Source organism: Dermacentor silvarum, chromosome 1 (genome assembly GCF_013339745.2).
Source record: "Dermacentor silvarum isolate Dsil-2018 chromosome 1, BIME_Dsil_1.4, whole genome shotgun sequence".
Taxonomy (NCBI): domain Eukaryota; kingdom Metazoa; phylum Arthropoda; class Arachnida; order Ixodida; family Ixodidae; genus Dermacentor; species Dermacentor silvarum.
Window position 1 is genome coordinate 99,816,163 of NC_051154.1, and position 17,271 is coordinate 99,833,433.

The following is a 17,271-nucleotide window of genomic DNA, read 5'->3' on the forward strand; positions in this document are numbered from 1 at the left end:
GAATAAACTTTATTAAAACCTTGTACAATTTTAGGGGCGAAGCACCTTAGGGCCGAGCCTTGTCCCTCATAGTCCGTACCTCTGGTTGGCATGGAGACCCCTATGTATGTATGGGTATATGCATATTTACATATATATATTCATGTACATGTATAGTATATGTACGCCAAGCTCCGGCTTCCGCTTTCAGTTCCGCTTGCGGAGAACGCTTCCGGCGTTTTGCCCGAGTGATCCCCAGGTGCTTCGCCCACTCATCATCATTCACTTCGTGGATATGCGGTGTTTTTTTGCTGGGCTTGTTGCCGTATCATTATTGCTTGCAAAAGTTAGTTGTGAGCATGCGCACATACATGAGAAAGGTATAAACAACTAATTTCGTGCCTGTAGATGTTTACGCCTAATGTACAATCTCAAGATTTTTTTTTCTCCAGCCTAGACATGCAGCCTGAAATCGAGGGGTTCAAGACGTGTGCAGGCTCAATCAATGCTGTGTATGTCCTGCTTTCACACTGTACAGTTTGTTTCACACTTAGGGGAAATCTCGGAGCGCATTGCATCGCGATGCGGCGAGCGCTGCAGTCGGGCGCTGGAAGCAGCTCGCGTAGGCGCAGACGCTCGAGGCGCGTTATCTTGCGTCGAGCAGTCGACGCGGTTCAAGATAACGCGCCTCGAGCGTCTGCGCCTGCGTGAGCTGCTTCCGGCACCCGACTCCAGCGCTCGCTGCATCGCGATGCAATGCGTTCCGAGATTTCCCCTAAGTGTGAAACAGACTGTACATGTGTTCCAGGAGGAAACAATTTTTTTTTATGATGCTGTGATTTCAAAACCTTAGCTTGCAATGGTACATGACCATTTTGAAGACTGATCCAAAATGCAAAAATAAATAAATAAATAAAAATAAAAGAACAAGCATGACAGTTTTCATGGCTTGCCGGCTTTATTCTAAATGTACAAGTATGTGGACCAGGCCAAGGTGACCCTGCGATTCATGTTTCACTTCCAAATCTTCTAAGACCTTCATCAAGAACTTCCTGAGACATTCCATCTTTTACGTGGACACACGTGACACCTGGATAAGAAAATATTTTGTAGTATATGACAATCCAATGCACCGCAGTACACTGCTTGTACTATTTATTCAATCTTTGAAGGGGCACTGGGACAACAGTTTTGCCGCATTCTTGCTTTAATAGCTAGCAGTTGGACCTGTAATTGCGGTATGAAGCTTCAGCTGGTCTGTTGGGTAACAAAAAATTGTCATTCAATAATGGTACCAGTTCAAAGCCTGTGCAAGTATCGGCATAGCTTTCTGAATGATGAACAATGTAGAAATCATCCCAGCTATCGGCAACCACTGACATGCCAGTCGGCCCAGAGGGCAGCACCAGGGCGCACTGTGCTGCCAGAAACTGAGCACCCCCATGCCACTTTCTACACCATCAAACCAACTCTCCCCAACGTTTCTACGGATTCAACATGGGATCCACCGGGAAAAGAGAAGAGTTAGGGCATACTACATTCCCAGATAAACAGCAGTGGGGAATCTTCTCATGCATGCTTATTCCATGTGAAATGTAAAGAAGCTTTTGGGCGGGGAGGAAGGTAACGACCAAAGTAGTTTTCCAGGAGATCAATTGAGGCAGTTGGCTTTTGGTGGCATGGTGTGGCCTGACTGGTGCATCAGGTGACTGTGACACTATGCTATCTTCAGTTGGGATAACTGCGTTGTAACTAAACACACAAAGCTATGCTAGAATAGGTGCACGTTTTGAAGTCGTTGCACTAAAGAATTGACAGTTGGGCGAGTCGATAAGGGCTAATTTTTTCGACACAGTGCCACAGAAAGACACAAACACAGAATTACACTAAGCACACAAGCACCGTTTAAAACTGTCCAGCGGAATTTGATCATGCAACCCCGTGATCCCTCAGGTATAGTGCCGTTGTGCCACGTATAGGCACCCATCGGTCTCCTCAGTGCCACACGTCATGTCACATGTTGCCCACAACGTTTTTGGACCCGCGTAGTCTGTTGCGAACCCTGCTTGATGTCGCATTCACACCCCAACATGCTGACTTGGGTATCGACCACGTGTTTACCCTCCCTCTACGGTTACAAGCCGACATGCTTGTGTTCTTAGTGTCATTCCGTGTTTGTGTCTTCCTGTGGCACTGTTTTGAAGAAATGAGCACTAAAGAATGACATAATTATTTGTAGCCATGCTGCTGACTACTGAAGAAAAAGCTACCTATGGAAGAAAATTATACCAAAACTTTAACTGAATAGACATATTAAGTTAAGCTATATTGGCAGTTACACTTTTGGAACACGAATTAGGTCAACCATGCCATCAGTGCAAGCCAAAAGTATGTGAAAATGGAAATTATATGGGTATTGGTGCTGCCTTAATATTCTTGCACCAGCTCTCCCTGATGCCATGAATTCTAATTGACGTGCTCCGTTTCGGTCTACCAAATGGCTTAGAAAAATCTTAACCTGGCAATTTTTATGAACTTTTCTTGCACACATATGTTAAAATGCCATGAAATCCATAGCATGGCCGTTGGGGTACAATATTCAAAAATTGAAATTTGGCCTTCATTTGCTACATTATAAATAGAGACCTCTTTCTGCCAAACATATGGCAATAAAGCCTATAAGTCTAAGCTCATATAATGCTTGTCTATAGCGTCCTATTTGAGAGGAGAGAAACCAATAAGGTGAACTTGCACGAGAAATAAATTTTAAACTCAACAGTGCAAAATTGTACATCTGTTTTCTAGTTTCAGTGCTTATATTTACACTACATGGAAACCATCCTGACAGATCACAACCATAATTATTTATACTCTTTTTCATGCCCAAACAACTTAGGGCATTTACTGTTTTTATCAAATTATGAAAAATGCATGCCTTCTCAATATCAATATATTGGAAATACTCTGTAGAAGCAGCACTGTTTAAAGAGGGGAACAGTATACATATTAACTTTTTCGTTCAGTAAAACGATGTTTAAAAAAAAGTTTTGTGTGTGTGAGTGTGTGCACGCATATGCATGCGTGTATGTTTTTGCATTAGCCATAGCACATAATTCAATAGACTCTGCCTTCCGTTTTGCTTTTCTCTGAGACTTGCAAGAAGGTTGTTGGGCTCAGCAAGGTCATAGTAAGACGTAGCAGTGACAAGCCCCATATCAGAGACACGCCCAGTGTCAAGTTTGACTGAAAAGATACGCAATGCTGCAGCTGTGTGGTCTGTGTGACCCAATACAAACATAAAATCTATTCGGTTGACGCATGGTTCACTGTATCACAGCCCTTGATTCTCTGGTCCAAAGGACTGCCACTGCACCATGGCCCTCGACAACAGCAAGGTGCAGCCAAAGTGCATTTCATGGCATCATGCAGACTCAAGGTGAAGTTTTCTGAAACTTCGGGTGCTTCCAGGGGTCATAGAAACACTCCATAACCTCTTTGACAATGTTTTAACACATCAGAAATAGTCCTTGGCACTTAAAATTTATTGTGGCACTACTATAGTAATATGTATTCTAGCTCTAGTCAGATTTATCTGATGTATATGGGCTGTCAGACCAAGCAAGCATCATTCAGGAAACAGTGTCACGGAAGTGTTTAGAAATGCTGAAAGCATGAGAAGCTTGCACTGAACTGAAAAAGCGATTTGGTCAAGAAGACAATGCAGCCTGTACCTCAGCAGTCCATTAAAAATGCGTAAAACTTGTTGCACCAGCAGAAGCAATGCCAGAACCCTTTTGCTCTCTGCCAGCCCCGCTGGAACTCTTTTGGCACCAGTGGTGTGAACTATATGAAACATAGCCATAGTGTGTCTTTAGTGCTGTTGCCCACAAGAAGGTGGTTTAAAGTGTACCAGCGATGTCCCTCTCATCTGTGGGAAGCTGACTGTAGGCGTTCACATAAAGCCTTCGTAGCGGCTACGCACACCTGCCCACAAAAGCAATAATTTTTGGGGGGCAAACCATGGAGCAGGCATAAGACGTGCATTTTGTGCTTCATTGACATGCCTTTAAATTGCTCCTTGTAGAGACTTATCAGCAATGCATGAAGGAAGATAAAGACAATGGGTATGTACAATTGCTTGCTTGCGATATAAAATAAAAATTGCTCAGTTGATGACAGCTCTGTCTCATTTCTAAAGGTTAGTGCCATGACCAGGATTGCGGCAGTTCTCCAACTAGCAACACTATAGTCATCATGGACTGTGAAGCCACATAAGATGGCGTGGTGCAACAAGGGATGCAGAGACTGAGCCAACAGGAATGAGAAACTGATGGCATCATGAAGGCCACCACGAGGTTGAGGCTTATGTGTACAATACAGAACAAACATGCCGTAATGGGGGGGGGGGGGGGGCAATGTCCTTGCTCATCTTCTGAAGATGAGCAAGGACATTGTGCTAAAGAAGTGGGAAGCACAAAGCACCAATATGGTAACGGAAGATGAAAAGAAAATAGAAGAAAATCACTATCTATGAGTGCTATCATTCATATACAGTCAGATTAAGCAGGTTCTTGAAGACTGTTAACCAAAAAAGGGAAACGATGTTAAACCGGAGACAGCTGACATGGAATTTGAAAGAGCGATAGATTATGACTTGAAAGTTACATGAGTACTTCACAATACAAATAAGCATGTTGGTAATCTAATGACAAGACTTGGCATCTAACCAACAGGCTGAAACAGCTTAGTCATCTCAGACCACCATGACAAAGCTGCCTAAGCTCGAAATACCCAAGTTTAATGCTGACACAATAAAGTAGCAAATATTTTGGCATCAGTTCATTGCAGTGCATCCACAGTCGAATATTACTGAAGACAAAAATTTCAATATTTAATGTCACTGCTAACTTGGAAAGAAATTTCATTTATCAAAGTACAACTGCGAGTCGGCCTAGTTGGAACAGATTCATTTTCTTAAATTTTTGTGCGCAAACAAACAGGGACGAAGAAAAGGAGACACAAGGATGAGCGCTTTCTAACAACTGAATTTTATTATTGAAGAACCACCGGCTTAAATACCCACAGATCTGCGCGATCATGTCAATAGAACACGTCAAGAGCGCATAAAATAACGCTTGTCATGAAGTGCCGCTATGCGGTCAGCATAAAAAGCAGCAATGTTCATAAAACAAGCACAAAAGGCAAAAATGCGTTAAAGATATGATGACAGGAGTGAATTCTCTTTATCTAACAATGAAACAGAAGGATGACTGATGCATTTTCTTTTAGTTTTTCAATCCTGTGAGCTTCCACAATTTCTCTCGCGGTTTGATTTCTATGCCTAAACAAAATGGCGGTGCTTCCAAGACAAGGTGAGCACGCATGTTCTTCACAATGCATCGCCAAATGCGTACTAGGGCGACCTTTGAGACTAGACAAGTGTTCCCTTAGTCTCGTGTTAACGCATCTCGAAGTCTGCCCTACGTACACATGACCACATGTCAAAGGAATCTGATAAACAACGTTCATCGAGCAATCGACAAATTGGTTCTTACATGGATGTTTTATACTACATCCTTTCTTAGCATCATCCTTACTTTCAAACTTACTTTTGCCCTTAGAACACACACTACCTACATGTATTTTGTTTTTTGCCGAAAACACCACTTTTACTTCGTAACTCCCCATTTGTTTTGGCCATTTTGTTTAGGCATAGAAATCAAACCGCGAGAGAAATTGTGGAAGCTCACAGGATTGAAAAATTAAAAGAAAAATGCATCAGTCATCCTTCTGTTTCATTGTTAGATAAAGAGAATTCGCTCCTGTCATCATATCTTTAACGCATTTTCGCCTTTTGTGCTTGTTTTATGAACATTGCTGCTTTTTATGCTGACCGCGTAGCGGCATTTCATGACAAGCTTTATTTCATGCGCTCTTGATGTGTTCTATTGACAGGATCGCGCAGATCTGTGGGTATTTCAGCCGGTGGTTCTTCAATAATAAAAATCAGTTGTTAGAAAGCGCTCGTCCTTGTGTCTCCTTTTCTTCGTCCCTGTTTGTTTGCGCACAAAAATTTAAGAAAATGTATAAAAGTACTGCAGTCTTCTAATCACAATTACAAGCAGGCAAATGATAATTATGTGAGAGATGTTTTGATGAAAATGCACATGACAGCTGACTAATGTAGAACTGGTGGAGTCTAGCAATGATGTTAAGCGTATGGGAAAGCTACACCAGAAGATATAATCGCATGTTTGAGGGCTCGAGTGTCTAGGCTTGTGGAATGACTCGTAAATTGCAAGCTATGCCAGGGCAGACATGCAACTTCCATCTGCAGAGCTAAGAAACCAACTACACAGAACTTCAGTCTATATCCAGACTGAAGATAAAGCCAGTGAGCCAACAGCCTGCCAACTCGTGAACATACTGTCAAGTACTTTTCATCAAAAGTGGAGTTGAAGGAAGTACAGAACAGTGCAAGTGTAACAGTAGAAGTGCTGAAAATTATGCAACTTTTGTGAGAAGAGTTGCCATCACTGCTGCCAGCATTACAGTGCACATTGCATTGCAGCACATGAACCTCACATTAGTGGATGACCCATAAAAATTTCTCAAGTTCAAAGACATTAGCATCCTTATTTGCTCTGGACACTACAGGGCTTTGATAAAATGACAACTGTGATGCCTTGGGACTGACTGATAGCTCCAGAAACCATATTTTGCTGAACCATCCAAGGACCAACAACCCAGTCTTGCTCCTTATAAGGAAAATCCACCGTGATGGTGTTGCGTGTTCAAGCAGAGGATTCTGACATCCACAAAAATTTTGAAAAAAACTCTGGGAATTCAAACCCACTGGTATGAAAGACAGTGCTGGAAGTGGTAACTGAAATGAAATAATGCATCACTTCAGTGGTAGCCCGACCTTTCTGCAGAAACAATATCAGGTTCAGCTGCCTTGGACGCAAACAGTGATGTTGCATGAAAACAGGGTTGCAGCTTTGGCAAGGTTGATGGAGCTCAAAAGAAGACTGAAGGACACAAGTCTACCTCAGCATATGACAACACCATAACAGAATACCTAACTTTCGGTGTAGCCGAAAGTTAGTAACTGTGAACTTGTCTACACAAGTGGGCATCAACGCCACGTGCCACATCAAGCACTAGTTTGGAAGGGCTAACAGACAACAAATATGAGAATAGTATTTGATAAATTCTTCTTCATCCAGCCCCCGGAATGTCCTTAAACGACAATACTGAAACCGAACCTAATATAAATTGGGACTTGGTACACATGTAGCTAAACTTCAGACATAATAAGATTACAATGATTGATTTCTGGCAATGACCTCTTAGATTGGAGTACACAAAGAAGATAAAAGTGACATGCAATTTTTGTGTTGGGCAAGAATTGATCCGTGGAGAATGGCGACCTTTTGGATTTTTCCAATTCCTTACTGGCAGCTACAGTACCATGTAAAAAAAATTCAAGGAGTTTTTCTCAGCACGGCAAAAAGACATCTACAATGATGAAATGCTGGGAGCCTGCTCGCAGCATTATATCATCATCGTAATTATGCTTTGTCATAATTACAATAAAGCAGCAAAGAGAAACAACAAGGAAGCAAAGTAGCTATTCAAACAAGCGCGTGTATGATCCTGAGAAAGTTCACAATAAATGAAACAAACAGTTGAAAGAGGTTACGAATGCAGAATGATTTGGTCTCTCAAGGGTCAACTCAAACATAAGTAATCGGTATATTTATGGTACACCAGCTGAAGACAGACCGTATTTTATCAGTTAATCCACAAAGGAAGTAGGAGTAGTCGTTGCATTTATTGTATTAAGGGCAAAAGGAGGAAGTAAATAAAGGGCCACGGGCATCGTAACTGTCTCACTTCCCAGTGGACACCTGAACTGTCCCGCAGCCATGAGAAAGATGAAGGCTAAGATAAAAGATAGGGGAGAGAAAAGTTGCAATAAAATAGTAAAGAAATAGGAAGAAGTGGAAAAGTGGATATACCAACAAATGTATGACCATAAAGAACAAAAAAAGATAAATTCTGAAGATTACAACAAGAATATGGGACTCCCAGAGATTTTCAGCCCTTCTACAATGAGCAACAATGAAAATGCAAAAACTAGTAAAATGGAGCCTCATGGGGTGTCACCCTTACCTAAAACATGAATTTATGTTAGCTTAGTCAATGATAGTTCACTTGCTGTACCTGCAATGTGACTGGCTCTGTGTGTACGTGTAGTACTACTGGCAGCATTTGTTAAGATTTCACTGTAACATGCAAAAAAAGACAAGTACATATAGTAATAGTGCACGTACCAAGCTTAGAGACATCAGTGATGTTTCGCATCTCGTCATCAAAAAACAGCATATGCTTGTAAGAAAAACCTGTTCGCTGCGCAAACCTGCACACATGTATGAATGAGACGTGTTAGAGGCACTGAAACGAACTAGTTTATTAGAAAAATATATCTCTTTCAGTAAATGCTACTTCCAGCATGGGACTATGTTCAAATAGATAAGACTTGCTCCACTCCAACACTGTTGTGTTAGAAAAGCATTTTCTACAGCTAGCAACTAAGCAGCAAGAGCCCTGGCATGTTCCCAGAGATATGAAAATGCTACTACATAGTCACGCAGCGGCAGCTAAAGGTACAGTCAGTTGACATTGAAGGGACCCTGCAACAACTTTTCTTCCTCCGCAACACATTTCCTCTCAGCTGGGGCGGTGCCGATAGCAATGCCGTGCCTATTGTTCCTTCCTTACTCTTTTTTTTTTTCTTTCCACGGTGCATTTATGGTAGGCCTTTAAGGTTGGCGTCTGACAAAGGTGTCCAAGAGTGACAAAGGAACGGTGACAGGAAGGTCAGAACACGTTAACAACAGCCACTTCCCCCGTTTGCTATGAGACTGGAGAGGTGTGCAAGCGTGAGTGAGCTTTTGCTTGGGGGTAACTCATGAACAGTTGCCCAGTGGCTGGCGTCCAAGGGCTGTCCCACAGGCTTTGTGCCATCACAAATAGGGAAAAAGTTACAGAGGGCTTAAGTCTTCTTACGTGCATTGAATGTGAAAGCATTCTGGGCTTGTCGACTATATCGACGTCCATGTCACGTGACATTGTCAGAAGACGTCATCACTTGGTCATGTGACCTAGCAACTTAAGGTTCTTACTTGTTCACGTGACTATGTCACATCACGTAATCACTTAGTCATGTGCTTGAACTGGGCAGAGTCAATTTTGACGGTGAGCCAAGTCAACGGTGGGAGTGGGCCAGGTCAGTTTTGAACGTGGGTCAACTCAATTTTCGAATTGGGCAAAGTCAATTTTTTGGGTGTGGGTCAGGTCGGGTTTACTTGACACTGAAATGTGACGTCATCACTTGGTCACGTGGGTTTTGGTACCATGAAATGTTAATGCCGAACGGATGCCGGATTTTCCGCTTCATGGGGCATATAATGCTATTGCATTAATAAACAGAATACAATAGCATTATAGGGCCTCTAAAGCTGCAAGATAGTGTGAGCAATATTTTATGCAAGATTGTTGGCTCCCTGCTGCATGTAGTGAAATAATAAAATATTTAGCTCACATGTTCAAGACAGCAATGTCTGCAGATCATGACCGTTTTCTTACTGTGTTCAAAAACTTAGTGTTGCAGCACCTCTTCAATTTCACCACAGCAAGACATGCAAAAATGTAAGGTGTTGGGTTGGGCTAGTTGCATACTCAAAACAGTGCTAAGGACACAGATGAGTAAGTAGATGACACCAGTGCTTGTGTTGTCTACTCACTCATCTCTCTTTTGCGCTGTTTTCAGTATGAATGTAAACCTGGTTTAAATTATCTGAAGTTCAAATTCAAGAAAGTGCTCGATGACCACTGGCACCTTCTAGCACCTTTGAACGCAGTTGGACTAAAGGATATGTTGACTAAACTAGTTTGAAGTCATCTCTATGGTTAAGATTGCACTGCATTGCACTGTAGTGGCTCCACTCAAATGATATGGCATTTGTGATTGCTGCAATACTTAAACTTCAGCATCACTATTTTGTCTTCAGTATAGTAACACCTATTGCCCACTTTGGCTTCAAAGTGCAAAAACATCATGCAGAACAACAAAAATGAAAAAGACAAAGGTATGGTACTTCTTGAAGTGGGTCACTTTGCAGCCAGGGTAAATTTCCTGATAGGGAAAGTACTTATTCCAATCAAGTAAAGTTAGAAGCTCCTTTGCTGCATCTGGGTCATCAGTCCTGCAAAATAAAAATTTCATCAGCTGAAACACGGTAACAGGGATTTTGTGCCTAGAGATTTGACCTGCATGTTTTAGTTCATCAGCAAAATCACAGAAGTAATTTAAGGGGATGGGTCATTTACCTTGATGCCAACCCCAATTGGTACTTTTGGGACTTGAGGCTTTCCAGCATTCCTGGGACATCTGGATATGCTTGAACTTTTCGGCCATGTTTGTCAGTGATCTTACCACTGTAAGAAAAAGCGAGTTAGCTGCTAGCAAGATGTGTGCACAATGATAAAAGTATGAAATGAACTCAGACCTCTCACCATATTTAACAAGCATATGCAAGTGCACTGATGCATGAATACACCATATTTTCAAAATGTCTATGACCCTGTGATTATAAGTGTCGCCCCATGATTTCTTGCCATCCCCAGTAGTTAAGGCCACATTCTGTGGGACGCAAAGAGGAAAAAAATTTGTGTACTTAGGTTTAGGTGCATGTTAAGCAACCTGAATAGGTCAGAATTAACCCACAGCACTCCACTATGGCGTCTCTAATAATCCCTGCATTGTTTAGAATTTTACACCTCGTAAAACTATCTATCACTTTAATAGTAAAGGGACTCAAATTTAAACATTTAGAGTTCATTAAATGTTGAGAAATCAAGGCAATATTAATGCTGTTTCTTTGTAACTGATCTTCTGGAACAAGTTAATAATGCAGAACATTTTCTTCTTCATACAGAAAATAATTGCACCTAAAAACAAACTTTTTTTTTATCTATCACATGCACAATGTTAAGACATTGTAAAAATAAACATTTGTGACTGAAACATTTTACTTTTTAGGAGGTAGGTAAAATATCTTTATTCTAGAACTAAGCGCACTTTCTTGTATGTGGTTCAATATCAGGATCATGCTGCATAGACTTGTGCAACAGTCACAACCTCCAACATTGAATGTAAAGTTCCCCTCAATATAATTCACTGTAGGGGATACTTACGCTAATAAACAAATTTTAAATAATAATCCACCTACTATGCTAAATACCTGCTTTTACCTTTTACCAGATACCTTAGGTTTGTACTGTACCCTCTGTAGCTCTACTGCAGAGTACTTAAAGAGAATTTAAATCTTCGCGAACACTCAGTATATCAGGGCCTGTATTCACAAAAAGCTTTTACACTATAATTGGACATGCCTTGAGCACTCAGTGACTGCAATTGCACTATTGCAACATGATCACTATAATTATTAGGTATTAATTAGTGAATCACAATCAGTAATCATAGCATAATTGCTGGTGTCCATGAGTGCAAACAATGTGATCCCCCACCCCCCCCGCCAAAAAAAAAAAACAAAAAAAAAAAAACAAAGCACCCTCTGTAGCTCTACTGCACAGTACTTAAAAGAGAATTTAAATCTTCGCGAACACTCAGTATATCAGGGCCTGTATTCACAAAAAGCTTTTACACTATAATTGCTTGTAAGAAAACATTCCAGCGAATCTTTATGCTGGACATATTATTAGTGAAGGTGGCCAGCCAATGGCACAAAGCGCTTACGAATAAAAGGCCTTGTGAATTGTGCTCTCTATTCTTAGTTTTTGGGTTCAATATTTGAAGGCTGAAAATTGTACTATATTTTACATCAATCATTGAGCAAACAAAAATGTTTTTTTTTTTTTTTTTGGCGGGGGGGGGGGGGGGGGGAAGGATATATACCAGAATAAAAACGGTTAGCTTAAAAAGAAGTCATAGAGTTCTGTTTTTTGTTTTTTTTTCTTTTATGCTACAGCATATAAGTGGATTTCATCCATTTTGGAGGCATTACGTTCCTCTGATGAAAAATGAGGGCCAATCCCGAAGGCAGTGCATTCTAACACAGCATCTCAAAGCACTAGCTGTCATGAGGGAAGAATGCAAGAAACTTGAATGTGACGCATGCGCCAGATGTTTCAAAGAGTGATTTTGGCATGAGAGAAGCATGGTTAGAGCATTGGGCTGCTGTACTAGAAGGCAGAGGTTCAATCCCACGATCGGTCACGCATCTCTTCACAGCATTATAGGTGGACTTCACCCACTTTGGAAGTATCAAACAGAAATGCGCATATGCTAGTGCGTCACATTGTGCATGAAATCGCAAGTTTGTAAGGGATATGAGTGTGCAAGGTCGCCTGTGACACGCACACAACTGCCAAGATGTCACAATATCTACATATGCTACTGCATACTAAGAGAGTTAGTGGTGCTAAGTTCTGGCCTAGTTTTTTTTTTTTTTCTCAGCCCACATTTATTCACATGTGCTTTTATAGGATCTCTGGGTCAGCATTAGAGGCATTAGAAGTGCATTGAATGCTTCAGTGGCATAAGGTAACAGAGCTTTGAAGCAGCTACCGAATGCACAATAGTGCATAAGTAACATTTGCTAGTGTCAGGTAGCACATAAGGCAACATTGCAAATAATTCAGCTTAATATTTTGTTTTAGGCACTTCCTTCAGACAGCTGCTATTTGAACTCATTCTAACATGAAAGCATGCCTCAGTCACCATGAAAGAAAGGCTCAATTACAACAGGTGTGCTGCACTTCCCAAGCAGCGCTGCGAGAATGCCAGTGAACAGCGCACACTTTGTTGTTTTCCATTTTTGAGTAGTAGCCTAGCTCTACTAATGAATCTGGAACCACGGTATATCTGTCCATCTGAGCTTTTGAGAATTTTGCATGGCAGGCTTTTTTCTAAGCCTTGTACACCCGGAAGGAAGCAAAATTGTGCGCCAGATACGTACATGGTGCACATGAAGTCACATCAAGTTGCATAGGCGCAGTTTTGCCACACTACCATTTTTGAGTACAGCTGAGCTGTCGCATGAACTGTTGTGATGTGTGGTCATCTGAGGGCGTATCCTCAGACAATCATTTTCCGCGATATTATTGCCTCGGCCACCAGCCGCGCGCGGACTGGTTGGTTGAGCAAAACCGGGTGAGCCGATTGGCTGGTTTGAGCACTACGTCGCGCAAAGGCCATAGTATCGTCGAAAGTGATGTTTCGAGAATACGTCCCTTGATTTATGTGCAGCCATTAAAAAAAAATGACCCCTGAACAAACAACATTTAAAACAATTAATCAAGCTAATGAAGGGACAGGATCAGCTACTAGCATTAGCACCCTGACTGACAATCTGACCAGCATTGGAGCATGTTGGTGCGAATCTGTGAGACAGTTGCCCACATGCTCCAGTGGAAAATACAGAATTCCTAAGAGTAAACATCAGCATATTGTGTCAATGAGTTTATGTAGCCTTGTGTATAGGTGTGGATTGCTTAGGGCAAGAATAGCACAGGTGCATTTGTTGCTTTGCCATTATTCTGATTTCTGCAACATATAATAAGATGGTGCCAAGTCGCAAGTTTGTATCTGCAATCCCCTCAGTGCGGGCTCTAGGTGGCTCTTGGTGCCACCATCCATCAATTCTTTTTCACTTGTCATATCCTCACAACATGTTTTTCAGACAGCATGTGAGCTGTCTATGAGCTTTTGCTTCACATATGCCGCTTCACTAGTCACCAGACTCACTTCAAGACCTGTGTATTATAGCAGCAGTCTTTAATTAAAAATCAGCACCAACGATGGTTTCACAGGTTTAACAGCATTGTTTGCTCCCGCTTTCTGCATGGTTATGCCCCTAATAGTATGCCCTTCCTGTCGATGAGTTGGGAGGATGCCCCCAGCAAATGCATGATACCTTTTCTAGTCACTGAACACGCCAAATAACAACAGAAATAAAGCTTGAATGCACAAACAAAGCAAGCAAGATGGTTTATATTTTCTGGTGACAGAATAACTCGATGCACTAAGCTGCAGCTTGTGCTACGCACAGCTTACTTATTCACTTGCACACATTGCACATTCACAATTTCAGTGCTGCAGATATAACCTGCACCCTACAATCAATAAAGGAGGCTAGCTGCTAGTTTCTTGGGGTGTGCAAATATTCAAAAATTTTGAATAATGAATCGAATATAATTCTATTCAATTCAGTGCTCTAATCAAATAGTTAATATTCGAAACAGTCAATTTTTATTTAATAGTTTTTGAATAATCAGCATCGACACTCACAAAAGGAAAAGCTAAAACAGCGAGTGGTTAATTTTTTTTTTTATTCACATCCTTGAACTACACACATCTAACACAGGAGCCCAAGCTTTTATACCACTGTGGGCACATAATCGACATTGGCTTGATGCTCCAAGCTGCTTAATGCTCGTGTGAAACCGATGCACATACACCACCAATTCGATATTATTATCATATATATGGTTGCAGGCTTAGTTTATCAATCGAAATCTATAGCGGAGCTTTTATTTGACCATGCATACCCTCAGCAGTACTCTGGTACGCTTGATCACTTCGCTTGTGAAGTTGCTATTTTGCGAAGCATTTTGTTTCATTTTAATGCCAGACTTTTAATTAAGAGGTGGTGACAAAACAGCACCCTGAATACTGCCGCTGTATAGGAGCTTATTTCAGTGCATAGTAAACATTTTAATCTTCTTTTGTTGTTTGTTGAAATTTATGAATGAAATTTATGTTTCAAGTGACATTTTTCAAATTCGTGCACTGTATTGAAAGTAAGTCTTATTTGAAAACATTTTGATCCACATTACTACTTGATTCTCATTACTATTCAACTCATATTCTATTCTGTTTGAAAAATTACTATTTACACACCCCCTACTAATTTTGTTACATGTCATGCCACTTGAAGCTAAACATTTCGACAGAATTACCTGTCTGGTTGGGAAAATTGATTAAGACTTAGAGATTGACTCCAACCAAATAAGGAAATTTACTAGCCCGACGTTTCGGAACCAATTCGGCTCCTTCTTCAGGGGGTATTCTTCGGAGGTGGCGGTGTGCCGCTTTTAAAAGGTCCGTCGTAACAAAGGAGAGGAAGGGGGAGAGAGCGTAAGGTGCGGAGTGCCCTGCCAAGTGCCCTGCCAAGTGTCTCCGCACCTTACGCTCTCTCCCCCTTCCTCTCCTTTGTTACGACGGACCTTTTAAAAGCGGCACACCGCCACCTCCGAAGAATACCCCCTGAAGAAGGAGCCGAATTGGTTCCGAAACGTCGGGCTAGTAAATTTCCTTATTTGGTTGGAGTCAATCTCTAAGTCTTAATGTCATGCCACTTTATACGTTATATATCTCAGCATGGCATTAACCTGTAGAAACAACAAAACCTGCTTGAAATGATCACGCTTATATGATTATTGTACAGAGCTTGTCAACAACTTTCTTCTGCTTAAGGGTGAATTGAGTTGATGAACATGCATTTTAGCCGTAAGTGCCAACCCTTACTACGGGACACCTGCTGCGGCAAATTTAAACAACAAATTAAGGCAGAACACAATGTTTTCAATCGTCAAAGAGTGGCAGTGGATGTGCACTGCTCGGACCTTTTGTCTTCATTCCGTGCTCCCCAGCTAGAGAGTACTAGACAATGGTATTCTAGTACACTCTACCCGAGCTAAGATCTCGATTTGTACATTGAAGTGCGAGTTCATTTGGACATTGAAGTGCAGTTCATCAAAAGGTACATCTCCATGAATACATAAAATTCATATAGATGTTAAAAAAAACTACTTTGCAAGCAAGAATTAAGAAAAGTTGGATTTTGCCAATAAATTACAAAAACACAACGCACAACCTGGATAAGTTATAACCACTTACTTGACTTTCTTAAATGGAGGCGTGACATGTGTATCCACATACATAGGCCACAATGTGTAGTCTTAAAGAAAAAGCAGAATAAAATTAAAGTGGGCGTCATGAAAGCACACACTCAATGACCACTGCGACGTTTACAAATTTTCACAGCCCAGAGGAGGCTATGTCCAGTGATACGATTCTGCGGTACCAACACAGCAGACCACACTGCAACGCGGTGCACGGATGTGGCAGGCTGCGGTCGCGACGTTTAATGTATGTCATGTATAATACCGGTGTCACACGGGGCACTTTCGATTGCAATCGAGCCCAATCCGAATCAAATTTCTCAACCGCTATTGGCTCCCTTCCGCAGCCTGCACAAATTAAGGAGCCAATCGAGAGGAGAAAATCGATCAGATCGGGCTCGATCACGGTGATCGAGACTGCCGCGTGTGACACCGGTATAAATTAACTCGTGTCACGATGTCATAATTGCATTGATTCCACACGTACGCTAATGTGGTTTCTTTCTTCCTTTAGAAGAATCTAGGATCGTTATTTTAACGACTGAATGCATGCATACAAAGGACGTTTGGCGCTACACTGCTGTAACGCCGACACTTCACACTACACGACTACAGACCGCTTCACAGTGATGCTACAGTGACTGCTTTGCTACCAGTACGGCATTGCACTTACCTAAATCAAACACAATAAGCTTTGGGCGCTTTTCGTTTGCACCGCATGTAGAACCAGAGGAACTATGCATTCCGCAATCACGCAACCACAACTACACCAAAGTTGGTTCTTTATTCTATGACTACACCATGGGATCAGCGGGCTTTTGCCGCGGGACTGACGGCGCTGCCGATGACCGAAACTATCTCATAGTTTCGCATCGCTGTTATAAATAATATGATATTCAGCCGAATCCTAATTCATTTATTGTTTGTATGAATGGCGCGCACTCCAGCGAGAGAGTAGATAAAAGGAAGGGGGAGGGGAAGATTTGCTGTTAGCTTAATTCCAGCAGTGAGGTAGCATTAGTACACTTCACGTGCACTACGTAATCTGAAAATATGCCATATGACAATAGATACGATTGCCTGAAAATGGTCTAAAAAAATGTTAACGCTTAAAAAGTTTCTAGCATTGACGCGAACAACGGGGGGAAGTGAGAGAGAGAGAGGTGCTTGCGCCAGGGCACCCCCCTTGCCCTTGATGTGTCAAGTTTACTGGAAATCGAGCTCGATACAGTTGAGCCCGTATACAATGAACACTTTTGCTGCTCAAAATGTGTTCAGTTCATTTTAATTGTACCA

The 17,271-nt window shown here is 41.6% G+C and overlaps 1 protein-coding gene across 1 annotated transcript; it reads right to left on the reverse strand.

The window, feature by feature from the left end:
- Positions 1-901: 901 nt before the first annotated feature.
- Positions 902-16,926, reverse strand: LOC119433460 (magnesium-dependent phosphatase 1-like). Its single transcript, XM_037700675.2, has 6 exons — positions 16,649-16,926; positions 15,971-16,031; positions 10,378-10,485; positions 10,146-10,253; positions 8,319-8,404; positions 902-1,069 (listed from the first exon to the last, which is right to left on the reverse strand). The coding sequence occupies exons 1-6, from the start codon at positions 16,716-16,718 to the stop codon at positions 987-989; spliced, it is 516 nt and encodes a 171-aa protein (XP_037556603.1). The 5' UTR covers positions 16,719-16,926; the 3' UTR covers positions 902-986.
- Positions 16,927-17,271: the final 345 nt, after the last annotated feature.